The 26,464-nt window shown below is 44.2% G+C and overlaps 2 protein-coding genes across 5 annotated transcripts in view; one reads left to right on the top strand and one right to left on the bottom strand.

Annotated features, from left to right (window-relative positions):
* The window catches only part of uba7 (ubiquitin-like modifier activating enzyme 7), a 37,551-nt gene extending 30,288 nt beyond the window's left edge, over positions 1-7,263 (bottom strand). For 3 of the 4 annotated variants that reach the window (XM_076036920.1, XM_076036919.1, XM_076036921.1), the window contains exons 1-15: positions 7,012-7,263; positions 6,744-6,912; positions 5,527-5,661; positions 5,242-5,348; positions 5,066-5,156; positions 4,664-4,796; positions 4,463-4,560; positions 3,817-3,966; positions 3,528-3,692; positions 3,328-3,450; positions 3,147-3,227; positions 2,285-2,440; positions 1,520-1,685; positions 1,226-1,422; positions 63-127 (exon numbers count right to left, since the gene is read on the bottom strand). In XM_076036920.1, coding sequence (XP_075893035.1) covers positions 63-127; positions 1,226-1,422; positions 1,520-1,685; positions 2,285-2,440; positions 3,147-3,227; positions 3,328-3,450; positions 3,528-3,692; positions 3,817-3,966; positions 4,463-4,560; positions 4,664-4,796; positions 5,066-5,156; positions 5,242-5,348; positions 5,527-5,661; positions 6,744-6,912; positions 7,012-7,058 — 1,883 coding nt within the window. In that variant the 5' untranslated portion in view covers positions 7,059-7,263. The remainder of the gene's footprint in view (positions 1-62; positions 128-1,225; positions 1,423-1,519; positions 1,686-2,284; positions 2,441-3,146; positions 3,228-3,327; positions 3,451-3,527; positions 3,693-3,816; positions 3,967-4,462; positions 4,561-4,663; positions 4,797-5,065; positions 5,157-5,241; positions 5,349-5,526; positions 5,662-6,743; positions 6,913-7,011) is intronic. The other variant, XM_076036918.1, reaches the window with a different exon arrangement.
* Positions 7,264-9,679: 2,416 nt separating this feature from the next.
* LOC142895743 (macrophage-stimulating protein receptor-like) lies at positions 9,680-22,736 on the top strand. Its single transcript, XM_076036991.1, has 21 exons — positions 9,680-9,833; positions 10,481-11,774; positions 13,198-13,374; positions 13,975-14,094; positions 14,510-14,680; positions 14,790-14,956; positions 15,590-15,722; positions 15,831-15,967; positions 16,298-16,477; positions 16,572-16,671; positions 16,764-16,994; positions 17,094-17,240; positions 17,316-17,478; positions 17,586-17,675; positions 18,353-18,562; positions 18,641-18,721; positions 18,812-18,993; positions 19,098-19,207; positions 19,855-20,020; positions 20,101-20,237; positions 20,318-22,736. Exons 2-21 carry the CDS (start codon positions 10,557-10,559, stop codon positions 20,538-20,540), a joined length of 4,143 nt encoding a protein of 1,380 aa, XP_075893106.1. The 5' UTR covers positions 9,680-9,833; positions 10,481-10,556; the 3' UTR covers positions 20,541-22,736.
* The last annotated feature ends 3,728 nt before the right edge of the window (positions 22,737-26,464 follow it).

Here is a 26,464-nt window from a genome sequence, read left to right as displayed (position 1 = left end):
CCGCCTGTAAACCCTGTTGCAGAGGGAGGAAAACAACGGCGGAGGCTGGCGATGCATCTTACCTGAGGAACAGGTTCACATTTTCAGCCGTTTGTTTAAAAAGTCCTTCGAACTGGTCTCTGGCCCACTGAAAGAAACGTTGGGAATTAAAAGGCAGAGTTGTGATGGCAAAGGCAAAAAAGCTGTCTTAATTTGGAATGCCATTCATGCTGGGTTGACTTTGGAGTCTGACTCAAAAGTGACTGTTTATTTACTGTTTTTAGTTATGATTTAAGTATTTGTTGCTCCAAAAGGATGAACCCTATTATGTGTTTTCTGTGATCCGACTCTTCATTCACTGTTAACTAGGGTTAAGGCTGAGACCATGTCAAAGGGTCTACAGACCAAGGCTTGTCTAGAGTGTAAGTAGTAGTAGTAAGTAAGTAGTAAGTGTGAGAAATGTTTCACTAATCTATAAGCTTTATTTCTCATGCCCATCTGGAAACAAGAACAGAGAAAATATCTAATAGTTCTACTTCTTCTTATTATTCTTATTCTTATTATTCTTATTAATAATAAATTAAGTAAGGGGAAACCCTTTCCCAGAAATAACTCTTACTGCTCAGGTCAAACCGTCAGTCAGTCACACTTAGGATGACCCATTGGTGCCAGTCAGTAACAGGGTATCGCTTCCTAATGGTGTGAGTATTGACATAAGACTCTTGCCACCATCTCTTGGTGTCTCATGTGTTAAACTCTTCGAAAGTCAGTAGAGACTCCGCACACAAAGGCTGAGTATGTTTCCATCCTGGGTTTTTCTTTTAATTGAGGAAAGGTGATTCTGAGACGGACACTGCGGCTGCTATTGTTCCCAAGCTTCCTGTTTTTATCATGACTAAACCCTCTCTCTCTTCAAAGGGTGCTGATTGGTTGGTTGTATCCTGACCAGCGGAGAGCAGTTTAGATAACAAAAGCAACTGATTTTAACTGGATAACTGTTGGACATATTTTATCATGGGACCCTCCAAATGAATTCTCTTGATTTGGGGAATTTGGTCCCTTGACCTTTGACCTTATGCAACCAACACAACCAATTCCTGAATACACACATGATTTAAGACCACTTTTGGTGAGCATCGACATCATGTGTTTTTTTTTCTCATGATCATGTACCTTCTGTGGTCATCTATCTCTGTGTAGGGACATGTTTACAAGGAAGGGCTGAGTCCGTGGTGTAGCAGGTTACCTGCAGTGTGTGCTCAATGCGGTGTGGGAAGTTCTTGAGGGTGCACAGTGGGATGGCTCCATCAGAACTCGGCGTGCCCGTTCCATAGGACTCAGTCAGGTGAGGCACCACCACCAGAGTGTGACCTCTGCTCCCCTGTGTGCCCCCTTCCAGCATCGGCCTCTTGTGTTCGACGCAGCGTCCGTCAAGATAGACCCCTGGACGGCAAAATAAGAAGAAGAGGTTGCATGAGTAAAACATAAAAAATGAAATCAAAAGGAAGAGCAGATAAGACGGTGAAGCAAGTGCACTGACTGGCTTCCACATTGTCGAGGGCAGCGGCCACTCCGTCAAGACCCATGTAGAAGTCGGAATTGTAAACGGCTTCACTGTCGGCGTCCAGGCGGTTCTGGTGAGCGGTGATGTTCATCGCCGCGTTCATCTCTCGCACTGCTTTGGCAGCACATTCCGATTTGGGTTGCTGTTTGTAAAACAAGCGACAAAAAAATATGCTGTCTGATTGGGAAACTGCAATAGTGGACACAAAACAGAGGTCATGACCTTTACAGATTTAAGAGCAAATTTATATGCGAAAAAGAAACACACAACTCATATAAGCTATAGCATTAGGATGCCCAATCCAACAATAACACAAAAGGTTAAATATTAAATAAACAATTAAATATTACATTAACAATCAATAGTCATTAAATGCAACAATTCCTTGCTCACAATAATACATCTAGTGTGTCATAAATTTAGAGCGATCTCACTATCTTTAAAGTCACATTAATTATGTCACATGGAGGAACTCTTGTACTCTTGGAATCCTGTTATATAAATTATATGAAGTGTTTTTTCCCCCTTATTTTGTAGCAAACATGCCCCGGAGAAAACACATCTCCAATGCATTCCTTCAGCAAACAGTGGGACAAAACATCTGTCGGGCGTCGTGGCAGCGGTGCGTGAGTAACCTGACACACCCCCATTAGTGAAGGCCCCTGACCCCTCCACTTGACCAGGTCAAACAAGAAGCAGTGCTCAGGCAACAGGGGGTCTTTGCAGGGCTGCTTCTCTCACCCCGATATCCTGAGACCTGAACAGGAACTGACGGTTCAGGTTGGACTTCTCGATGTAGTCCATGTCGGTCACAGTGATGTGTCCTTTCTCTCCAGCGCCGAGGCCCATCAGCGCAAAGTTCTTGAGGAGCTCGCAGCCAATGGCGCCGGCTCCAACCTTGAAAGTGACAAACCGATGTGTTAAGATTCGACAGGCTAATAACTGACTTCTAACTTACATCTAGTTTGATTGTGTTCATTGTGTCTTCAGTTCTCATAGGTTCTTTTGTTCAGACAAGGGTTCTCTGGGCTTCTCCAGGTAGGGAGTCTACACGCTCTCTCACACCTGGAGCAGCATCCTGGAGAGGCCATTGGACAGCAGGGAGGCATGACCCACCTGCCAAATCTGACAGGTGGGCCACGCCTCCATAAGATCAGCTGATAAAGATGTCACCAAGTGACACTTGTGAGGAAGGCCGAAGCTCCGCCGGAAACATGTCAAGGTAGGACAAACCCTTCATGGACAAACCCTCAAGTTAGGAAGAACGCTTGCCTGAACAAACCTAGTTTCACATCTGTTTCCTGTTACGTCATTTGCTGTTTTAGTAGGTAACTGTATTTTCTCTTTCTCTCTTTCCATCACACCCCCTGGTTGTAAACAACAGTGAAAAAACAAACAACAAAAAACACTTTCAGAGGAAACAGGGAAAGGCGTGGGTGCCGTTAAAGGTCCACACACACCAAGAGGTCAACGCTGGCAGGAAATGCCACCTGAAACACAGCCCCCTTCCTACATGTGCCATCGTTAACACCCGACGAGATCAAAAGGAGACAGCGTTGCATTCCCGCGCGGACTGCGCCCCCTGCTGGAGAGAACCACCAACCAGGAAATACTTCTGCCTCTTGAGCTTCTCTTGGAACGATGATCCAAACACGGCGATCTGCCCATCGTACCTGGTGCCGTTCTGACGGAGTCGGAACAGAGACAGGAGTATTCAATGTTCCCGAACGAACATAAATGGATATGGATGAGTTACGATCAGTTATTGTATCTTCTTCACATACTTCTGAGAAGTCGGTCTCTGGCAGTGTGACTGCTCCTTCTTCTTCTTCTTCTTCTTCTGGAAGACACTCCAGAGCATCAAAATAAAACCACTGGCGGAGAGGCGTCAGCTTCCTACTGCAGGCCTGTTGTGGAGAACATCGTTAGCGGGTCAACTGTGCAATCCTGGCCGCAACAAAGCCACCAATGTTGTCGAGTTCACCTTAATGACTTCCTGAGCAGCGAGGCCGCCGATGAAGGCGTTCACCGGCGCCAGGTCGCCACGGGCCGTGAAGGAGAGCTTCCGCACGGCAGCTTCGTCCAGCTCTTGCAGCTGCGCGGTCGCATTCAGCTCTTTCACCGCGTCGAGCAAAGCGTCAGCGTCCGACTGCATGGGGAGAGGTTGTGTCAAAAATCACCCGTGCTTTTAAAAATCACAACACAACTTTGCCGAACTATCACTGTTTTTTTTTTTTCTATTGTGGCTTTTCCTCTCTTCAGGGAGCACTGACCTGACAGCGGAGCAGAGGGAGACGCTGGTTTTTCCCAACAAAGTCGTGGAGGGCTTGGAAAGCCAGGTGCAGGGTCTGGTGCCGTGCAGCTTTGCCAAAGTCACTTTGTGTCAGGTCCTCATGGTCCAACAGGGCTTCACTCAGTGGTTTCTGTAAACAATATCCCCGTTAAGCGTGCTTCAGAGTGGAGGACGCAAGACACTCCGGCCGCAATCATGCACCGCGTTGTCCACAGTGTGCCCATCATCAGATCTGTGCTTTATTTGGAGAATTCAGGTGTATGTAGCTTAATCCAACCCACTCCATTGATCTCCAGAAAACACCTTGTTTGGATCTCAGGTTACAGACTCCATTAAGACTTGTTTTCACTTAACTTCCAGCTAAAACCAACACTTTGTACTTTTCTTCAGTGGTGTATTCACAGGCTAGAGACAAATATTTTTGTAAGGAAGCCTTGGAAAAGTGATTATTATATGTACGTATAATATGAGTATAATAATTCTCCTTTATCTGAGGGTAAACACACCGCTGTAATATGATCCTTACACCCAGTTACACTGAAGTGACTGGATTGGTCCCTTAGGTGTGAGCCTTTGCAACGCACAAACAAACTAGAAATTACTGGCAAACAAATGAGAACACTTACAAAATTCAGCACAAGAGGCTCTTTAACCTCAGTCACTCTTCCACCTATTTCGTACTCAGAGAAGTTTGATGTGTCACAGATACTGAAGGAGTGAGGGCCTGCGGATTGAGGAGACAAATTTCAGCCAAACTAGGATGTTCGTTTTCGAGGCGTCCAGTGGCAAAAGGATAGACCGCAACTTGACAACAGCGCTGTACGGACCCCGGACTTTGATCTCCACGGGGCCGAGGCTGTTGAGCTCCGTCATTCCTTGGACTTCCGAGAAGCAAACTTTGGAAGAATTGGACAATTTGTGTCTCTCGTCATCTATGCAGATAACCACACCTGGATCATCCTGTAACCACGGGATTGGAAGGAATAGATAGGGAAATTAATTTTTAAACAATGAAAACAATTTTGAATTGATTATAGATATTCTTGTAACGGGGCTCAGGTAAAGTCACATTTTTTGGGGGAAAATCTTGATCATATTATGAGGGTAGGTTAAGAGAAATTGTCTGACTCAGAAATGAGCAGGTTTTTAATGTTAGCCTGAATAAGCACAGAGCTTTAAAAGGGTAACACAGCTGTCTTGGGCAGGTTTTGACACAATCACTTACTTACCTTTAAGACTCTCTGTATGAGAATTGATGCAGGTGGCTCTCCATCCCGGTCCAAAACTTCAAACTCTTCTCCAAAGTCGCAAAATAGCTGACTGCAAATGGGGGCGTTGATGTCTTTCAGATATCTGATTTAATTTCACTGGAGCTGATTTGACAGTATCTCTCTCGTCTACTTACCCACAAAGTCCTTTGGTGTCTGCCACAATGAACTTAATTCCGTTCTGATGGCAGAGATCCCCGAAACGCTTCTGGTCATCCAGTGAGGAGTCAGTGAGCACCACCACCTGGAAGAAACAACAGACCCTCCCCCAGTCTGAGCTGAAGCCTTCGAAGGTGGTAATATGAAAACATGACATGTCAACTAAACACAGGCCTGGTTAATAAAAAATAATAATAACAAAAGTCATTAATCCAGCAGTTCAATGGTATCAATCGACGCATAACATTCAATGTCTAACGCACCTGGAACTGCCGAAGCAGTTCTTCAGCCAGCGGTGCAGTATGGGCTGAGACCTGCACACGTAGGTTCAGGAGACACAGCTGTTGCAGGGAACACGATGCCCGGTTCTGACCCAGGTGGGACTCCCTCAGGAAGAACTGCCAGCAAAATAAAATCATAGGTAAATAAGAAGAATCATATTTCCAAATTAACATCATGATATAAATATTTTTTTTCTTTCCTAAAATGAGACTTGGCTTTGTTTTTATAAATGGCACAACAAGAACAAGAACAAGTTATTATTGGTATTTCAAGTTATTTTTCCAAATGGGAATGCTTTTTTATAGCTGTTGACACATATTTGGAGTCCCCTTGTTGCAACACCACCGTACTTTATAAGGCAAGTTTACTTCCTTTAAAATGCTATGAACCAACAGTCATTAGCTTTTCATATGTTTAATAACTGATTTTTGCATTTCTGAAGCACACTTTATTGCAGGGAATGAGTCATATGATTCATATATCGAAGGTGTTAAAAAAAAATTACATTTCTTTATGACTTTTTTCTCTTTTTCTTTTAAGTAGATATGTGAACTTTGTGGTCTTTTTATGTGACCGCAGTGTGTAGTAGCAAGTAGTAGTAATGGAAGCAGGTGAACATCTCCTTCTCTCGATGATCTTGAAGATCACAAGAACAAGTCCAGTTACATAAACTAAACCCTTCAGCCTTCAGATGACCTGGAAGACTGAGAACCTTCATGGACATACAGTATCTCCTTCTCATTCTTCACCCAGGATGTGACAAGGAGACTGATCACTGCAATTATGCCTCTACAGTCTAGATGGATGAACAGCAGATATGTCACTGCAGAGGAGAAGTGACCTTTTTTTCCATTTCATTTCATTTCATTTCATAATGTTTGTCTTTTTTTTTTTTTTTTTTTTTTCTTATCCAACCATTACAATGAATGCTGATCTGATCCAAGCCTACTGTAAACGAATTTCAATATGAGGGTCATCAAGTTAACAGGGTGTTTCTCAACAGGTCAGACAGGCTTGGTAGGTGCTCTACCGGGAAGTGTTTCACTTTACAGCAAGTTAAGAGGCACACTTGTGAAGTGTGTGTGTGTGTGTGTGTGTGTGTGTGTGTGTGTGTGTGTGTGTGTGTGTGTGTGTGTGTGTGTGTTAAATGAAATGTATATACGTTGCTTGTAATTGAAAGACACCTCGGAGTTCTTACCTGGGAAGAGAGGTCGGCCCAATCCGTTAGACCTTCATCTTGGACAGTGACGGACTTTACCCCGGACAAAATCACATTTTTGGCTATTTCTACGCCGAGTCCGCGCATGCCTGCGATGAGGACACTGGCCGTGCCCATCCGGCGCATCCCATCGCAGCCCAGGACATATCTGCCAGGCAAAAACAAAACAAAACAAAACAAAACAAAACACCGAGTCAGTCATCAGGCTGCAGCGAAGCCCCTCTAGGTGGAGCTCAGGGGTACTCACAGCTGTCTGGAGTAGAAGCCTTCATCGATTCCATCCACTCCTGACATGTTGATGCGCTCGGCGGGTCTCTCTTCAGTGGGACGGAAGAACACCGACAGATCGTCCAGCTGCTACACCAGACTGACTCGACAGAAAGTGTTTCGGTTATACAAAGTGCGGCGACAGCTTCATTTGTTTCGCTTTCGTTTTTCTGACAATCTCTCGGTTATTGGAAGCGTCGTGTGCGAATTTTGGCCACTAGATGGAGGCTCTGGATCGTTAATTTGACTCCCGGGTGTCCAGCGTAACTTGACACGTCCGAGTGAACGCACCGTGAGTGAATCTAAAAACGCCATCAGGTTTAGTCCAAGTCAAAACTGAGGTTTGAAACACATTGCAACATTGGGTCTTAAAGCAACACAATTAGGTCAATCGGTGGACGAGTGCAATCTAAACAATTCAATGTGCTCATGATGCATGTGTTTTATTTTATTTTTTCACTCATTCATTCACTAAATAGTGATCTACTGTCAATTTGTGTTGAAGAATTCCTTTATTTGCTCATTTAAGATACATTCTATGCAGTGCAAGTCCGACTGTGAATAGATTCAAGTAAAAGGATATTCCATAATGACAATGGCTACTTTCAACAATAAAGCCAGCTTTTGGTTCGTGATCCGCACAAGCGCACTACAAAGAGGAGTTGCTCTAGAATTACATTTAAGTTGCAATGAATTTTGATAGAGGTCACGTGACCGTTGACACAATCGATGTCACAGTTCAGAAAATCAGATCTGTGTCTCATTTAGAACCTTTTATGAAAGTGCCCCGAATCTAATTTGAAAAGATCAGATTCCACTTGATTTATGCCGTTCACACAACCATTAAATAATCAAATCTAGATTACATAAGAGAGAGAGAGAAAAAAAAAATAGACTTGTACAAGCAGATTGCTGTGTGGATTTAGCCTTGAACCAAATACAAGCTGGATGGACAAGACACGACAGTGTTCAACGGTTAACTGCTGTTCCAGTTTGCTAAATTTGTTCAGAACATGTAGGTCTTTGATGTGGACTAGTTTTTGTTGAACTCCTCTTTCCAAACATTTTCTCTTCCTGCAGGACGGCTGCTGCATGTGAGGGTTGAGTGGAGGAGGTAAACTCACTCAGGCTTTACAAAAAGTGCGATTACTGAATTTAGGATTCAGTGATCATGTTTAACTGTCAGTGAAAACTGTACAACTTGCCCTCATGCAACGGGGCTTCTTCCTCTGCAGTGGAGACGGTTTTCTCTTATGTGAGGTTACATCACATTTGAAGTGTTGTTCTGTCCCGAGACTGAGCACATTCCTCTCATAGCTTTCTTTACTGGAGCTGCCTGTGTCAGACGAGCGACTTCTTTCCTCATCCGGAAGTAATGCTTTTGGCCGCAGTTCGTCCCGGGGGATTGTGATAGGAGGGGCATGGGGGGGCGGGGGGGGGGGCGACCTTTTTCCAAACAGAAAACAAGATGACGTCTGGCTAAGAGCTATTCAGACATGCACATGTACCATGACTCTGCTGAAGGAAATGATGAGACTATTGTGGAGTGGTTAGATTTCGCAACTATATCCGACTTGCGGGTGCGGCGACTAGTGTAGCGCGCCTAACTCGAGAAATCCAGCTAATACTTCCGATTTTGAACTATCAAAATAAAAATGAAATAAATCTGGGACCCGACGCCTTCGGTGAGTCAATGCAAGGAAAGGTCAAATTAAGAAAGGATTACTGTTGAAATTCAATTGATATATTTGATCGGTTGTTATATTGTTGTGTTTACATGTGTTTAGTGTGCTAACCATTGCACAAAAACCGCCGCAATCAACCACAGGTACACGTTTAAGTGGCACATTGTCTCTGCGTTAACTTAATTTGTTGCTGTAAATTCCCATTCAGTATGTCCATGTACCATCCATTTTCAATACCGCTTCTTCCTGCACTCAGGGTCACAGGGGTCTGCTGGAGTCTATCTCCGCTGTCCTAGGGTAAAGGCTGTCCATCTATTTAAAATTCAAATCAGATTCAAATTTAATTGATCCTCTTTATTAATCCCCCTGGGATTAATAAAAGAATTCTGATTCTGAATACTATAAAATATAATCAGCCAACCATACAACCACCTAGTAGGGCATTATGGGATATAGACATTTCCATAATAAGAGACATATTCCGAGATTATGTAGATGATTCAAAAATACAGTCAAAATATTCCAAGAATAAAGTTGTACTATTTCTAGAACCAACTGGTACTGATAGCAGTCATCTTTCAATAAAGGAAAATCCCTCCCGGTCTGCGTGGTTATTTTTTCAGAATAGACACAATTGTTTCACAGTTCTTATACAGATGAAATGTTGCTGCTGGTGGGCTGAAATTTAATTTCCTTATTTGAATAATCAAAAATAAACCATTCCCATAATATTATGACTTTATTGTAATGTTAAGACTATTCTCACTGACTTGTTGTTCCTCTTCTTGTCGTCGGTTAGTTCTTTTTTTTTTTTTTCTTGCTCCGCCATACTATTAAGCCACGACACACCCTCATTTAATTTGCTTTTGTGCCCCCTCCCCCAACCCACCCGAACGCAAATCGTGCTTTTATTTTGAAGGCGGTCGATATCCCCTTTTCGGGAGCTGGTAGTTTCACAAGTCCAAATGTCATCTCCGTGTCTGCGAGATTTCGGCGCTGTCAGGTGTGGGTTTCATTGAGGAGTTCCTTAACAACACACGACATTTATTTGGGAAGAATTCACAAACTCACAGTTTGACTGGGAGGAAACAAGGAAAATTACTCTTTCCCAACCCAGGTAAGTAAACTTGTCAACTTCATGTGAAGGTAGATCAGACCGAGCTTCAAGTTAAGGAACGAGAGAGTGCGAGAGGGAGAGAGAGAGAGAGAAAGAGGAGGGGGGGAAGAATGAGAGAGAGCGAGAGAGAGAGAGAGAGAGAACTGTGAAACCAATGCAAGTATCCGATTGCCAATAAGGGATCTTTGTTGTTTATTAAAACTTGAAAGAATTAGGAAAACGCAACAATTCCAGAATGATCCCGAAAAAAAGTTTGGCTTTGCTTATTGTTTATTATCCGCGTCCCACTGATTCTGTTTGTGTCGTTTCTCAAGTTCCAGCATGTCTCACCCAACTAGATTTGAGCTACAACCGCCTAACATCTCCACGTTTTGCCAGCCTTATAACCCACTCAGATGTGTATCTGTGCCATATATCAAATAGATCTTCTTGGGGAAAACAATTGCAGAAAGAGAACAGACCGCACTTTGCTCTTTCTGTTTCCTCAATGTTGTCAATCTCACTCTCAACAAGCTAGTATGTTCACCTTTCTAACCCTCTCTTCCACAGCTAAAAATTATTCTTTTTGAAATATCAAATGTTTCTGTGACTCCCCTGTGCCTGGCTATTCTTAGCATTCCTTTCCTGTATCCCCCACCCCCTTGCAGAGCTGCAGCATGATGATCTTGCTGGGGAACGTTTCTTACACGTAGGACTTGATCCCTGTGGACTGTGGACGTGGAGATGGTCGCTGCTTGGGCTGCCTTACTGACAGCATGCGTGTGGATACAAACACAAAGTGCCTCAGGACAGCATGTCTGTGCGTCTGCTCCACGCAGGCTTGTGGACTTCACGGTGAAGTACTCCCTCCCCCACTTCCAGGCGGACAAGCCGATACAGAACATAGCAGTGCAAAACTGGGACTCGGAACTCACCGAAGTTTTTGTTGCATGTCAGAACAAAATAACCGCGGTCAGCAGTGCGATGGTAACGCAGTGGGAGGTGAGAACAGGACCGGTTGGCAGCTCCGATTGCGACACCTGTCAGGTTTGTGACATAGAAATAGACCCCGAAGACCCTGTGGACACCGACAATGAGGTTCTGCTTTTGGATCCCGCTGGATTTTACTTGCCCTACTTGTACGTTTGTGGGAGTACACATCATGGGATCTGTTACTTTATTGACATCACCTCGCTGCCGCCCAAACCCCAGTGCTTGTACAAAAACGAGCAAAACTCTGCGTCCTACTGCCCCGACTGTCTGGCCAGTCCGCTCGGCACCAAGGTCACCATCGTCGAGCAGGGAGCCACGTCTTTCTTCTTCGTGGTGGCCTCTGTGGATGACAGAGTGACGGTGAAGTATCCGCGGAGATCCATCTCTGTGATTAGGCCGCTTTCGACTGAAGATGGTTTTTCCATGGTTATGAACGGGCTGACGGTGCTCCCCAGTCTGAGGAACTCGTATAAGATCGAGTACATCTACAGCTTCTCCACCAGGGAGTATGTCTACTTCCTGTCCCTGCAGAGGGAGGACCCCTTGAGGGGCAACTCGCTGTTCCAGACCCGCCTGGGGCGCTTGCACACATCCATCACCGAAGTGTGGATGTACAGGGAGGTGGTCCTTGACTGCCGGTACAACCCCAAGCGCCGGAGGAAACGGCATGAGGAATTCAGGGACATTGTGACTGTGTACAACGGGCTGCAGGCGGCGCATCTGGGCCGGGCCGGGAAGGACCTGGCGGCGGAGCGGAGTTTGGCCGAAACGGAGGACGTCCTATTTGGGGTGTTCGCCGAGGTCGACGAGCACGGTGTGGCTCAGAAGAACTCGGCCCTGTGCGCCTACCCGCTGAGCAAGGTGAATAAAGCCATCGACAACGGCGTGGAGGAATGCTGCAAGTCGGGCACGGAGCAGCTGTCCAGAGGCCTTTCTCACTTCCAGCCACTGGAGAGCTGCCCGCACGAAGTGAGTAACTTCTGCTTGTTTTATGGGTTGTGTTTTTTTTTTTATTTATGTTGCTGTCAACAGAGGAACGGTACAAAGGTCCCCTTCTTACCCAGACAGGAAGTGACCCATTCAGACAAACATTGCGTAAAATGAAAAGTCAACTGGACACGGGGTGATGTAGTTTCACCATTAGATTTATGTAATGAAAGGAATGGCCTTGTGGATTCCGGTGTGTCATGGGAGGGCACCACAGTTTGGGCAAGTCAAATCCCAGGCACTAGGTTAACCCCCTTTGGCAACTTTGGATGAGGTATGTGAGAGAGCAGGCGAGATGGAAAAAAAGGGAGGGGTGTATGAGTCAGAAGTGTGATCTGTACATTGCCACACCATTTCTACACTCTGGTAGTTTTCAATGAAAATGAGTGGCAACTGAGCACTCTGAGTAAAGTTTGATCAGATAAAGCCTTTAAAATAATCCTAGTGAACTGATAAGTTCCTTGATAATGAAAACTTCTTTTGAGTTTCAGGAAGTTTGTTGGGTGAAAACCTTCAGAGTCAACCTGACCCCTCGCCCGCAACGTCCCACCCACCTGAAATGCACATTTCACTGAAAAAACAATAAAGGTGTGGCGCTATTCCCAGTTTTCATGGACTGTGTCCTTTGAGCTTTCGCAGCAATGTGCTCAGCTCCAGGAATGTGTAGTCGACAAACGCAGGTTATAAATCCTGCCGATAAAAAGGTGGAATTTAAGAAAAGAGCGACGGTGCCGGGCAGCTGTTTGTGCTCGGGGCTGTTGCAGGATATTGAGGGGGTCAAGCTGTGTCAGGAAAGAATGGCTCCCGTTCAAACCGATGGACAACGGGGTTGTTACGACAGCAATGTCCAACAGATAGCCATCTCCAAACAGTGGATGTATCAAGCAAAATAGCCAGAATCTGTGCGCATTTACGCTTGAGATGCAGGATTACAACATGATGGAAAGGATCCAAAAACCTGGCCTGGGCGTGCACGTATTGGGAAGCACACGTGGGCATGTCAGGACGGGTCAGTGAAATCGTTTTAGTGGAATGTTTACTAGGTCCTACACATCTTGTCTTCATTTTGAATAATTACTTTTCACAACGTATGAAGCTCCTGCTCTGGCTACCGTCAGCACTGTTTTATGAGCGTGTGTGTGTGGAAAGTGACGTCTCGGTGAGAGACAGTCGCTCAGTCGACATCTGGAGGGGCAGCCACCGCTGTTTTTTTATGGTGATGTTCCACTGCTTGTTACTGTTACTTGAGGCAAGGGCTGGAGGACTTCCTCCCCTCAACGGATGAATTCAGGCTCTGTTTCGCTCCGTCGCTACTGGTTCCTTTCAGGACTGAGCGTTGTGGTCGGAAACCCTGATTGAAATCCCGCATCACTGTTTTTGTACGTGCCTCTCTTTATTTGCGCAGAGCTCGGAGGGCAACATCACATGCAAATCCAAACCCACCCTGGTGGCGAAGACATTCCACAGGCTGGACCTCTTCAACCAGAAGATGAGGGATGTTCTTTTCACTTCTGTTCTGGTCACCATTAAAGGCAACCACACACTGGGCCACTTTGGTACCTCGGATGGACGAATCCTGCAGGTAGCAAAATTTGGCATTTTGAGGGTGAAAAAAAAATCTGAACCTTTACACCATCTTGCATTAATACGATGTTTGCTTGTTTCCTTGTAGTAACATTTTTTTTTGTAAAATCCTTTTAGACCTTAGGAATTTTTGTTGCTGATATTTCCGTAAATTAATACCAGAAATTGTTTATTTCTGTGTACATACAGGAATTGTCATCAGGTCTGACCCTTTAACCCCCCCCCCCTCCCACACACACACACACACACACACACACACACACACCACCACCACCACCAATTTCTATAATTGCTATGCCTGGCAATCTTCTGACTTCCACCATGTACAAAATCAACAAAATAGCAATGGCATACCAAAGGAAACTGCATCAAAATGAATGAAAATGTGTTTACAAATATCAAAAAGTTTGATGTTAAAGCAACATTCATGATATGTTTTGACAGTTTATAATGTTAATAGTGGGACAATATGCTTTTGTTAGTTAGCTGGCTTCCATAGCAACATTCATTAACTTAGCACATAAAGCTTGCTAGCTTTGTGCAATATATGAATGAATGAATGAATGATTTTTTTCCCCTCCCACTTTGTCTGGTTTAGGTCATTCTTTCTCCGTACAGGCCAATCGTCTTCGCTAACTACTCTCTGGGAGGGACTCAAGTGTCCAGGACAGCAGCTGTGTACTCAGACGACTCACTTCTCTTTGTGGTTGGAAATAAGGTACGCATTGCTATTTTTATTGCAGACGCTGTTTATTATGAGAGGTATTGAAGGTGGACATACCAAGGCCAACCAGACTGACTGTGTCTTCATTAGATTCAAAACTGACATACCTGCAAACCCAGACTTCCAACCCAGGGCAAGATTACACTTACCACTGGATAATTGGTTGAACAAGTGTTTTACTTACATAAAGCTGTAACCAGATCAGTAAGAAAAAAATACATCATCCTTGCAGTGCATTTGACATTTAGGTGATGGGCTTTTTTAAGTGCCTGTTTCCATGGTCTGCCACCACCTTTAGGAGAAATCAGAGGAATATTTTCCAAGCATGATGTCAAGCGCATGACATCTTATGTGGGATACGCTGTGTTTATACGCCCTCCCCTTCCGCTTTGTCCTCTCTGTGGTGCAGATGTTCAAGGTTCCCTCTGCAGGACCAGGATGTGCCCATTTCATGACTTGCTCCACGTGTCTGATGGCTCCCGCTTTCATGAACTGCAGCTGGTGTTCGGGAAAGTGCTCGAGACGGCCGGAGTGCAGCTCGCACTGGAGCCAAAACTCGTGCGCGCCCGTCATCACAGAGGTCAGTCCGCGCGGAGTTGGAGCGTTTACCAACTGACCTGCATGTGAAGTTCCGACGCGGTTCGCAGGATGCTGATTGCGTCTCCGTTTGATCGCACCTTCCGTTGCAGTTTTTTCCAAAGAGCGTGCCAGCCGGCGGAGAGACTGTGGTCACCTTGTGCGGCTGGGAGTTTCAGTCTTTATTACGGCCGGCCATCATCAGAGATAAAACTCACATCGTCACCGTAGGAACTGGCACCGTCTGCTCCGTCCTGCCCCCACAGAGCAGCAGTGAGATGTAAGTAGGAAGCAAAATTCAGGAGGGGGATTTTGTTCATCAAATGTAATATCATGCAGGATTTTAAGGATATGTTTAAAACACGTGGCCGCACATGCAAACCTTGTTTTTGTTCGTTCTCAGTAAGATAAATTATTTTTTATGCTGCTATACAAACTTTTAAAATGTAAGTTTGGTATTTTTATTTGTTCAGCCGTTAGTCAGTGACAGAGCTTATGTTGCACAAGACGTATTAAGTTTTACCAAATATCAATTTTTTATGTATTCTGTGAACCACCACTTCTTTAAATTGCCACCATAAAACATTTAATCACAGTTTTATACAAAAGTCAATGTTTTTGATGTAAGCAGTTTTCCATACAGTTGTGTTTTCTCAGCCCTGTACTTCATCTGATGATGCCGGGTTGGAAACTTTCCAGTTTTTGACTAACTGCAATGGGAGCTTTTTTGTGACTCTAAGAAGGAAAATAACCCCAGCAAACTTTTTTTAAAATATGACATTTTTTCAGTCAGACCATTTCATGTCAAAATAACCACTTGCAAAGTAACCACTTGCAAAAAAAACAAAACAAAAAAAACCAACATGTTGATTTATGAACTGAAGAGTCTTCTTTTTTTCACCTGCTCATACAGGCTGGTGTGTAAGATTCAGGAAAAATCCACAGCGAACCAGAACCTCACCATCACTCTGCAGGTGGATGAGGGCGAAGTGGAAGGCCGCTTCTCCATCGAGGGCACCGCTCAGGTGTCCGGCTTCTCCTTTGTGGTGAGAACATTTTTTACACAGTTGAAAGCAAAAGTTCTGCGTATTTGTCTTCAGAGCTTGCATGGTTGTATTGTGACGTCCTGTGTCGGCCGCTCGTTGTCCGCTCAGGAGCCGAGCATAACCGACATCAGTCCCAACTACGGCCCAGTGTTTGGGGGAACCACTGTCACGCTGACCGGCAGGCACCTTAACTCCGGCGTGCGGCGAGACGTTTTCATCGGCGAGAAAAAGTGCCATATTCAAAGGTGAGCAGGCACGCCAAGGCAGTGTTTCTCTACTGGTGGGTTGCAACCCAAAAGTGGTTTTCATGGATTTGTGGGCAGTTTCACAACCTTTTTTTATTTTTAAATAAGAGATTTCAAAATATGTTAATAGAGAAGATGTTGGGCGTCTGTTTTGCAGGACACAATTCAGTTCAATAATTTAAATAGTTAATTTACTAGACAGGATAGAAAGTGGCTGGTGTTTTTATTTTAAGTGGAATAAATTTGAGTGCTGTGGAATGAATTCGGTTTGCGACTTCACTGCGCTGGTGCTCGGTGCGTAGTTTGGGTTCTAACGAAAGTCATTTCCAGTGTTACTGAAGGCGCGGGGACGCCATCCTCTATCGTCTGCCGCACGGCAGCCGGTGCGGGCGCCGGCCAGGTGCCTCTGAAAGTCGTCATCGACGAGTTGGAAGTGACGAGCGCCAAGAGGTTCCTGTACAAGAAGAACCCCGTCATAAAATCTGTAAAACCCCTCTGCAGCCTTCAGAGGTAGGTCTGCATCCGGTCATTAGAGCTGTGCTTTCCTCTCGCCGCCATCTCAAAAGCCTCAAAGCGTGAAAAGCTTTTTCCACTCCTCTCCCAGCGGCTCCAAACTGGTGATCGAAGGCGAGAATCTGGATTCGGCCCACAAAACCGTCGTCCAGTACGCTTCCAGAAATCCAAGCGTGCCGTCTCTTCGGCGAGTAAGATGGCCTTTACATGTGTTTTGCCACTCACGCGCACGAGCATGTTTTCTCTCCGTGACGGCATCTCTTATGTGCTCTGCGGCTTGAAGGTGTGCAACGGCTCGGCCAATGCCACGCACATGGAGTGCCGGGCGCCGGCTCTTTCCAACGGGACGACGGAAGAGAAGCCGGACGCCGGAGAGATTTTCCTCCACGTGAATGAAAAGAGCAACCTGTGGAGCGGCCGCTTTGACTACCAGCCGCCGGTCAAAGTCATTCCCTTCGAAAACGAGGACAACCTGTTGTGGCTCAAACCGGGAGAGAACGAAGTCTCGCTGCACGTGTGTTCCCGCGCGCCGTCACACCCGCTCACGACCTCGCTGCCGTGAAGAAACTCAGCTGGCGACTAAGCGGGCCTCTTGTCTCTGTCCCTGCCGCAGCATAGCAACCTGAACACCGTGAGCACGTGCATGCAGATCGTGATGACCATCGGGGGCATCAACTGCAACGCTCAGGTCCTGTTAAATGAGCTGACCTGCAGGATTCCTAAAGGGCTTGACATCCCCAGCTCAGGGCTGCCCGTCAGGGTAAGAGATTCTCGTTCAACCCCCTCGTCCTCGTCATTCGTCGCTGGTGAAAACCGTCTCGTCCGCTGATTGCAGGTGTTTGTGAACGGGGAGGTTTACAACGTCGGCACCGTGGTGAACGACGAGACCAACAACACCACCACGATCGTGGGCATCATACTGGGAATCGTGGTCGCGCTGGTCGTCGGTGCCAGCCTGGCGTTGGCCGTGATGTTCTACTTGAGGAAGAAGAAGACGGGTGAGGAAACAAGGGGGAAAAAAACAACGCAAAAAGTTGCAGATGTGAACATACCTTCTTTAAGGGGACGGTTCGTCTACTTTTTTTTTTTTTTTTCATATTGTCAGCTGAGATCGAGAATCGCTTATCAACCATGCTGTACCAGCACCGTACCAGCAGCACCGCTGATTTCTCCCCGACTGGAGACTACAGGCGAGGTCAGTCACTCACAAATCTGGTTAAACTGAACCGCTCTTTTGTCTGCTTCTTCTCCTGCCTTTTTTGCCACTGCTAAGTGAAATGCATTTGAGATTGAAGAGTGAAATATTCATTAACTGGAAGAAACTGGAACACTTCCAAACATTATTATACAGTGTCCTGTTGAAGAGTTTCAAAACAAAAGGCACTTCCCACGCATTCTGCGGTGTCATTTACCCAACAGCTTACACATGTATATTGCAGAGAGTCATAGTGTTTGGTTCGTGGTCAGGTGGAATTGTTTGCAAGGCGATATTGTTGATGAAAAGACTCAAAAGTTGCTTTAACAACACCTGGTAAATGGGTCTCAACACTGTAAGAGTTTAGGATGGGTAATCTTTTTTTTTAACCATGTATCTTGGATTTTAATCTTTTTAGGTACATAAATGTTATATTTTGTGAAAAAAAACTAATTTCTGTTCTTTGAAAGGTAAAACCATGACTCTTTAGGAAGAGCTGCTGCAAGGTTTCTTTGTGTTGTGGCTGGCTTTTGTTTTTATGTTTTTTGTGATGCAACTCCAGAGAGTCCTGAGCTCATAATAGGCTAAATGAAAGGAAAGAAAATGTGAAAAACCTCATTGTGCAATAACCCCCTCCCTGACCTTGATGCTAATGCTTGTTTCCTTCTGCGCCGCAGTTGATCTGTCCAGCCAGACGTCGGGTTCCGCAGGAATGGCCTTCCAAGGTTTATTGTACACTGCCAGCTACGATCATCTGTCCGTCCCCCTAATGACACGGGACAACGTCTCCATGGTCAGTTTGAGCCCTCTGCTTCTCGAAGAAGTCAAAAATGTCCTCATTCCTGCCGAGATGCTCCGAATTGAGGACAGCCAGATTATCGGCAAAGGTAGACCTCTCCGTTTCATTTGTTTTTTATTTCGGAAAGAAAAGAGAGTAAATCCCAGCATTTATTTCTGTCACGCAGGCCACTTTGGGACGGTTTATCATGGATTCCTGATAGACAGCAACAACCAAGAGATCCACTGTGCTGTAAAATCCCTGAACCGTGCGTTAATTGCATAATTCATGATGTGGGTGGAATCTGAGCTTGTTCTCGTCGGACACTTCTGTATAATTCGCTCCTTCGTATCCGTAGGAATAACGGATCTGGGAGAAGTGGACCAGTTCCTCAGAGAGGGCCTCATCATGAAAGACTTCCACCACCCCAACATTCTGTCTCTGCTGGGCATCATGCTCCCCAAAGAAGGGCTCCCTCTAGTGGTTCTCCCATATATGACGCACGGTGACGTGCGACACTTCATCCGATCTGAGAAAAGGGTACATTGCCTTTGGAAAAACTCTCACACACTCACACAAAAGAAGCTGTTATTTTGTTCTCTCCTCTCTGCTGCTTCATCGCATGCCTCTGCTCTCGTTCACAGAACCCCACAGTCAAAGACCTGATTGGCTTTGGCCTTCAGGTTGCCAAAGGAATGGAGTATTTAGCCCAGAAGAAGTTTGTGCACAGAGACCTGGCTGCACGTAATTGCATGTGAGTACGAATCAGACAGTGAGTGTACGCTCCTGACGTGTCTGGGATTAAGATCAGTCACACCTTCAGCTATGACTCTGCTCCCTCTCACTCCCTCCCCCTCACTCTGTCTCTTGGTTTTAAAACGTTTCATATCTCCAAAAAAATATTCAAACTTGTTCAACGTGTATATTTGAGTTCTAGTGTGCAAGATTTGCTGCCACGTAGTTGTAAGAAAGCCACTTGTATGAATGTACTTTGTTTTGCTCGTAGCCATTTATTTGTGTGTAAAAAAAAAAAATCTCAACACTCCAAAGTGAGTGTAATATTGGTCCTTTAAGCAACAGTAGCTCTAAGATAACCACAGTAAACAAAGTGATCTGATCATAAATCCTATCTGATGCTTTATGACCATAATCTCAATTTTTTTAATACTCTAATTCTTATTAAACAAAGAAAAACTCACTTGTAAAAATCCCACAGAAACAACAAAAAAAGAAATTGCTTTCGCACTGGTTTTTGATCCTGTATCGTGCCTGTCAGCGATACAGGATCTGGCTCGTTGAAGTGGCAGCTCTAGTTCATTTCTCCGTGAGGCTCCATATTTCATATCCAGTCACCTGGATTGTGGAAATGCTTTCAACAGCCTCCTGACTCCTTCTCTCCAGGCTGGACGAAGCATTCACGGTGAAGGTGGCCGACTTCGGCATGGCGCGGGACATTTACGACAAGGAGTACTACAGCATTCAAGATCACAAGCGGGTGAAGCTGCCCGTCAAGTGGATGGCCATCGAGAGCCTGCAGACGCAAAAGTTCACCATCAAGTCTGACGTGGTGAGTGCGCGAGACCCCTGAGCCGTGTCGCCGCTGTCGCTTCTCCTTTGCAACATGGTGACTCTCTGCTCCCGCCGCAGTGGTCGTACGGTGTCTTACTGTGGGAGCTGCTGACCAGAGGGGCCAGCCCGTATGCGGATGTGGACCCCTATGACATCGCTCACTACCTGCTGAAGGGGCGTCGGCTTCCCCAGCCACAGTACTGCCCTGACGCACTGTAAGGAGGAGGGTTCGGCTTTAGCTCAAGACGTCGGCCTCTGGCTAATCTCGTGCTTACCTGAGTGCTTCTCTCCGCAGTTATTCCACCATGCTGGCATGTTGGGACCCAGAGTCTGAGTGCAGACCTAGTTTCCATAACCTGGTCACAGAATTGCAGCAGATCCTGTCATGTCTGGCAGGAGAGCACTACATCAGTCTGAAGGTTAACTATGTCAACCTCGACCAGCCCAGGCCGTACCCGTCCCTGACTGGCTCTGCAGACGAGGCCGAGGCGTCGGACGCGGACGGCTCTGCCAGCTGAGTGTGAAGAGAGACCTGGGGGACGGATGTTCTGCAGGAGAGCTGGACCAAAGAGGACACCAAAAACAGGACAATCCAACTTGACTCCATCTCCTGAATTTTATCCCATTGCAAACAAAACAAAAACAAAGCAAAACAAAAAACAACCAAACACCGCTGGTACTATAAACTCTCACTCACTGGGCAAATGTGCTTCCCCCATTGTCATGTTGTATCTGCAGCCAACAATGTGACGGCGTGAAGATGGAAGTAAATGTTTTGGTTCTGCAAACACCTTAAGCACAAGTGTGAATGTGACAAAATGAATGTAATGGATGTGCTTTTCGTTCTCTGATTTATATAACAGGAAATGGAGTTACATGAGGCAGTTTGCCGTTACATAAACACTTGTTTCTGAGCCATTGTATCGGACCGTCAGTGGTCTCCGAATGCTGGCACGTGCTCAGGGAAAATCTATCCACTTTGACACATTTCCTTTTGTTGGTATCCTGTGGGAAATGTTAATATAGATTACAATCCCTGCACATAGGGCGTAAAGACTTGACTGCACTGGAGTTGCCGAGGAAGTCGGTCTACTCGCTGTCAAAAGCTCCGCATCCACTGAATTATACAGTGAGCTGTCAGCGCCGTTCCAGCGTCATCGAAAGCAGAGGAACGCAGGTAGTACCTGTACTCATCACTAGAGGGCAGCCAATGCCCCCTACTTGAGGCGTACCGCAGTGAAAGTCTGCATCTGCAGAGTGCTCCACACAAAGGAGTTACACAAACACCTCCGTCTGCAGCTCGGTGCTGAAATCAAAGAAAATTCTGTTGAAATCTCCACACCTTTATTCTTTAAGTAGATTATTTTCTACTACACTGTAATCAAAATCACACTCACCTAACAATACAACCCACTAGACTAAACATTTAAGCATTTTTTTTTTTTTTTCAATTGAAAAACATTCGTTGAACGTTTGAACGTCAAAATTGCGATGACCCTCGCAGCACATGCTCAACTCTAAGCTACAATTATTGTCATTATTTTTTCTAACTGGCTCTGAAAAACCATTTCGTTCAAGGTTGTGTTTAATTATTTTTTTTTTTTTTACAAGACATCCTGCACACAAAGTGCAGAATGCAGTCCGTTTTGTTAGTTCTTGGATGGTAGCAGAAGCAGTTACTAGAACGTTGTGTGAGAGAAACGCTCGCACCTGGGTCCTCTTGTACCTGGACCTCGGCCCTAGTAGTCACCAAAGTTCAAGCAAAGAAAGACAAATCCACCGTGTGGTGCTTTCTGTATGGGGCTGTCATTCAACTACAGAGGGATATTTTAATTAGCTTGGCAGTGCAACCATCTGATTTTCTGAGGCCTTTGATATAACATTTACCACCGAAACGACTCAAAACCCCTCCAAAGTCGCAGCAGACATCACGAGGACCGACTGGTTCCTTCAGCAATGAACTGCTGAGCCCAGTCGGTCTGAAAAACCCACAAACACACACGCTAGCAAGTGCGTTCACACTACTCTTCTACCTGAGAGGCTCGACGAGGGGCCACGAGCTGCGCCGTACAGCCAAAGAGAAGATCTCTTAAGTATCTGGTCCCAAAAATGATTTTTGTCGTCTTCAAATGTATATATTTATAAATATTTTACACGTTCCTTTCACACTGGCCTGGTTTTTGGAGCAGGGCTCTGCTGGAATCTGCGAAACTGCAAATATCAGCAGCTGTTGTGTGATCCATGACGAACTGGACATGGGGAAAGAAAGAGCAGAAGTCCCAGGCAGACAACGGCTCTATTAGCACATTGGCTGATAACTTCATGAAATTGGAGCAAATTATGATCAAAATGATTATGATTTTCTGAATTTTGCAAAGACTGTTGGTGTTGAAGTGTTTGTTTTTGCCTGCGGCACGAATAAAAGACCATCGTCATAAATGGGTAATTACATTCAAATAGCCAAATGTGATCTCTCCCCTCCTATTGGTTGCCCCTCAATGGAACTGGTGAGAGTTCATTGGAGTTGTGCTAATATGCAAGAATGTTTTACTGCTGCAGTCTTCTGAAATTGTCATGTTAAGTAGGGGAGCAGGGTGTGTGTGTGTGTGTGTGTGTGTGTGTGTGTGTGTGTGTGTGTGTGCGTGCGTGTGTGTGAATGCATATATTTTTAATTATTTATATTGTACATCAAACAAATCTAAACACTAAATGCATTTATATTGTTATGTGTTTGTATCATAACATATCTTTATTTCACATATACACTCAATATGGTTCTCTGTATAATAAACAAACTTTTATTATCATTATCATTATTATTAATAATAATAATAATAATAATAATAATGATAATAATTTTATATATGTGGGCAGCAGAGGATATATTTGGTGCCTAAAATATATACTATATACATATATTAAATATGCATCCTCCTGTGCAGAGTGTTACATATAAAGATTTTCAAGTTCCTTATTAAAAGCTGTGCACCTCTTGCTGTTGTTGCTGTTGTTTGCATGCCTTCTCTTATCTATTCCAAAGTTCATTGATCAGCAGAGACAGTCTGCATGGACAAAGTCCAGCCAGCGTGATTGTAAAAGCTGGGATTGATCTGGTCCTCTGGTTGTTACCTGCATGAGACGTTCCGCACTGCACCACTCACTATGAAATGGCTTGAGGAGGGAGGGAAAAAAAGCCTGAAAAAAAAGACTTGAATGATTCACTGTTGTCAAGCTATTTTTGCACTTGTTTTCCAGGCTGGTCCGTGTACATATTCATTAGAGAATTTTCAACATTGCTCAAGGTCTTCCGAGTTTTTCAAGATGTTTGTGAGAAATGGAAAGTCTGTAACGGGAGATGGAGGGGAAGAAAAAAAAAACCCCAACAGATTCCATGTTTGTGTAGTTGTAATCAAATGTAGGCCTGTGTCTGGCTGCGCCGTCTCTTTGTTTGTGCTTCATACAAGAAGGCTGCAGTACAATTTTCCGAGTTTTTCGAAGATTTTCTTCCTAATTTTTACAAATGCATTTATACACGACAGACAAAATAATTGCAGGACACAAAGTATTTTTTTTATATGCCTTCGCTTAGGGTGAAATAAACTGACAACCTAACGTGATGTCGACTCAACTTCCTTCTTTATAATTATGATTTTTTTTTTCCCCCCCAGTGTAATAAACAGAATAATTTCCATCTGCAGCAGCCTCGTGTGAAGCATCTTGCAAGTAGGTTTTCTCACACTTTTGTTGCCTGAATTGAATGTGCTATCCTTGAGCTTGTGTACTTTCAGCAGACACCTGAATAGTGCCGCAATCTTCCTCCCTCTCCCTTGCTCTCCTCCATTGTTGCCTCGCATTCAGAGTGAGGATGAGGAGCTGGGAGGTCACAGATGGAGAGAAGTGTTATGCTTGTTCCAGTATCTGCTCTCCGAGCAAAAGTCTCTGCAGATGGGATTATATTGAAAGCCAAACAAATTTGGGGGAAAATAAAAAGCTTTGCAGGCACAGGGCCATTCTGGGTACTGATCTAACTTTAAATATCATCCCTCACATCATCCTCATCAGTATCTGCTTTTGCAGTGGTGGTCCAGAGCCCTGAAACATGTCCCACATAACATGTGACATTGTTCTTTGCACACAACTACAGGATCCAAGAAATGTTGAACATTCACACTTTAGGACTTTCTATTGTTAATGTAATTAAATTGCTTTTTTAAATTCCTTTAAAAAACTTCAGCTTTGCTTCAATCATCTTTTCCAAAACTCATGCATCACTAAAAATCTTGATTTCTGGGAGGCAGCCTCAGTGTCATATCCAAGTCAAGTTTCTATTCTATGTTTTTTTTTTTTTTTTTTTAAGACTAAACAAGATCCCAACAAGATGAGTGGGCAAATTCTGTCATTTAAATTTAAATAAGATTTGTTTTTGTTGCTCTGCGCCAAACATAGTTCTTGCTAAAGTCAGTCAAGTTTAGCAGTAGAAGGATGTTGTCCCTGTGCGAAATCCTTCAATAACATTTTTTATTAGTCTTTTAATGTGAACAGAGCACAAACTAGTAATTGTGAGTTCTTTCTTATGTGGGATCCATCATTATATGACAATGGGTACTCTCTAACTTCTCATTCAGAATTTGAGTTTATTTATATTTTTAGAGTTTTACGATTATTAATGTAAATTATCATAATTCTTTCTTTCTTTTGAATGAATACCACAACTAGCAATAGGAGCCATGGTGGAAAGCAGGCTTAGTTTGATTTTTTTTGGAAATATTTCAAACGGGCACCTGGTGGCAGCTATAACTTAATGGGGGTCTGGAGAGTGCAGCTACGGGGCTAATGCATGGTATATGTGTTACAGGTGAGCAGTATTGTTGGCATTACTCCATAAAAGTAATCCAACTACTGATAACTCCTTAAAAAGTAATCCAATTACTTCTTTAACTACATTGTTTCATAAGTAATCAATTCCTAATTACTAATCATTTTAGTTAAAAGAAAGATAAAATAATGGTTGCTCAGTCATTTGGAATGAACTTTATTAAAGTGCAAATTTTGCAATTCCAAATATTCTCGTCTTGTTCCCTGCACATAACGTACAAAGAACCACAATATTCTTTGATTTAGATGAGATGAGCAGAAGATTCAGAAGTGGGTACAGAGATTACAAAAATTACCCAAAAGGTGTTGGTGTAACTTTAGTTAAACTCCATGGTGTATTGTGGCGTTTTAGTCACAGGGGGTTAAAAACCCCATAACTGAGTTTGTGATAAATTCCCCTCTTCGAGCTCAATGCTGAAACAAATGTCAGAATTTAATTTAATTTTAACTAATTTTGTTGTGGTTGGCTGACTTTCAAAAGCTGGGTACAGCGGACCCAAAAATCCTTCCAATGATTCTGATTCACCGTTTTAGTATCTTTTCTACATTTTCATAGTAAACTGAGAGATAATTACCAGGTGGATCATTTCCATCTTCAGTGCCATTTGCAGGTTGTTGTCAGTCACAGCTGTAAAATAAATAAATAAATAAATGAATAGAATAAATTGAAATATACAAATTAAAACAAACAAACCTTAATGCACGTAACAGGATTAGGGAAGCGTGAGAATTTCTGATATGTGGTACAAAGGGGTTGAGTGCTCATTTAAAGTGCTTAAGTGCTTTGATTGTATTGCACATTGCCCTGTTGCACTGCAGTACAAAATGGCAAATTGTATTGCAGGAATGCAGAAAAAGAGGAAGCGAGTCAGGTCCCGAGCTCTGCAGGGTTTGGTCCATCTTGCTAAGATGCACCACTGAGCCAAACACAGGACATTTCTGTGAGAGATGCATCCCGGGGGTGTCTAATATATTTGCAGAGTCTTAACGCCGTCTCCACTTTCAGCCCCAATGGCTTTTGTGAATGATAGCAACAACAACAACAAAAGATTGACTGTGCTCACCGTCGAGAATGCATTCTAGAAGGGTTTGTTGACCGAGATCGTTGCATGGCAGATTTTTCTATATGCTGATCTGTATTTGCCCTGTTGTGGCTTGCCAGCCTGTTTCTATGACAACCACCATTTGATACCAGCAGTGTGTAGGAAGGCAGTGAAATATGGTTGAAAATTAGCAGCAAACTGCTTTATGCATGTTTCATAATCTATTCATGAGTTTCCTCTGTGACTGTTTGTGCCGGGGAGACCAATAGCTCAAGTTTACTCCAGAAAATAGCGCTCATTCAAGTGTTGAGCAGCACTGAGTCAGATTCCTTCGCATGATTAATTCAAGGCTTATTTTACTGTACACTGTTGAAAGTGGAGCTACAGTGAGTCCACTGAATACATATTTCTTTCCTTTCCTGATTTACTTGTACCAAGAGATGGGCATTAGTAATATTGTGTAATCTAATATACTGATTACTTTACACTGTCATGGATGGCATGGAGGTTAGACAGAGATAACA

The sequence above is a fragment of the Nelusetta ayraudi genome, unplaced genomic scaffold (genome assembly GCF_046127955.1).
Source record: "Nelusetta ayraudi isolate G7.1 ecotype Tasmania unplaced genomic scaffold, CSIRO-AGI_Nayr_v1 ptg000050l, whole genome shotgun sequence".
NCBI lineage: Eukaryota > Metazoa > Chordata > Actinopteri > Tetraodontiformes > Monacanthidae > Nelusetta > Nelusetta ayraudi.
The sequence above is the reverse complement of the archived record's forward strand: the minus strand, read 5'-3'. Positions and strand labels throughout refer to the sequence as shown.

What these genes read in the sequence shown, in the direction of transcription:
- LOC142895743 (XM_076036991.1), top strand. Translation starts at nt 10,557, where the DNA reads ATGGTCGCTGCTTGGGCTGCCTTACTGACAGCATGCGTGTGGATACAA. An exon ending in TCTTTGTGGTTGGAAATAAG is followed by an intron (nt 14,095 to 14,509) that starts GTACGCATTGCT and finishes TCTGTGGTGCAG; the next exon opens with ATGTTCAAGGTTCCCTCTGC. An exon ending in GCGTGCCGTCTCTTCGGCGA is followed by an intron (nt 16,672 to 16,763) that starts GTAAGATGGCCT and finishes TGCGGCTTGAAG; the next exon opens with GTGTGCAACGGCTCGGCCAA.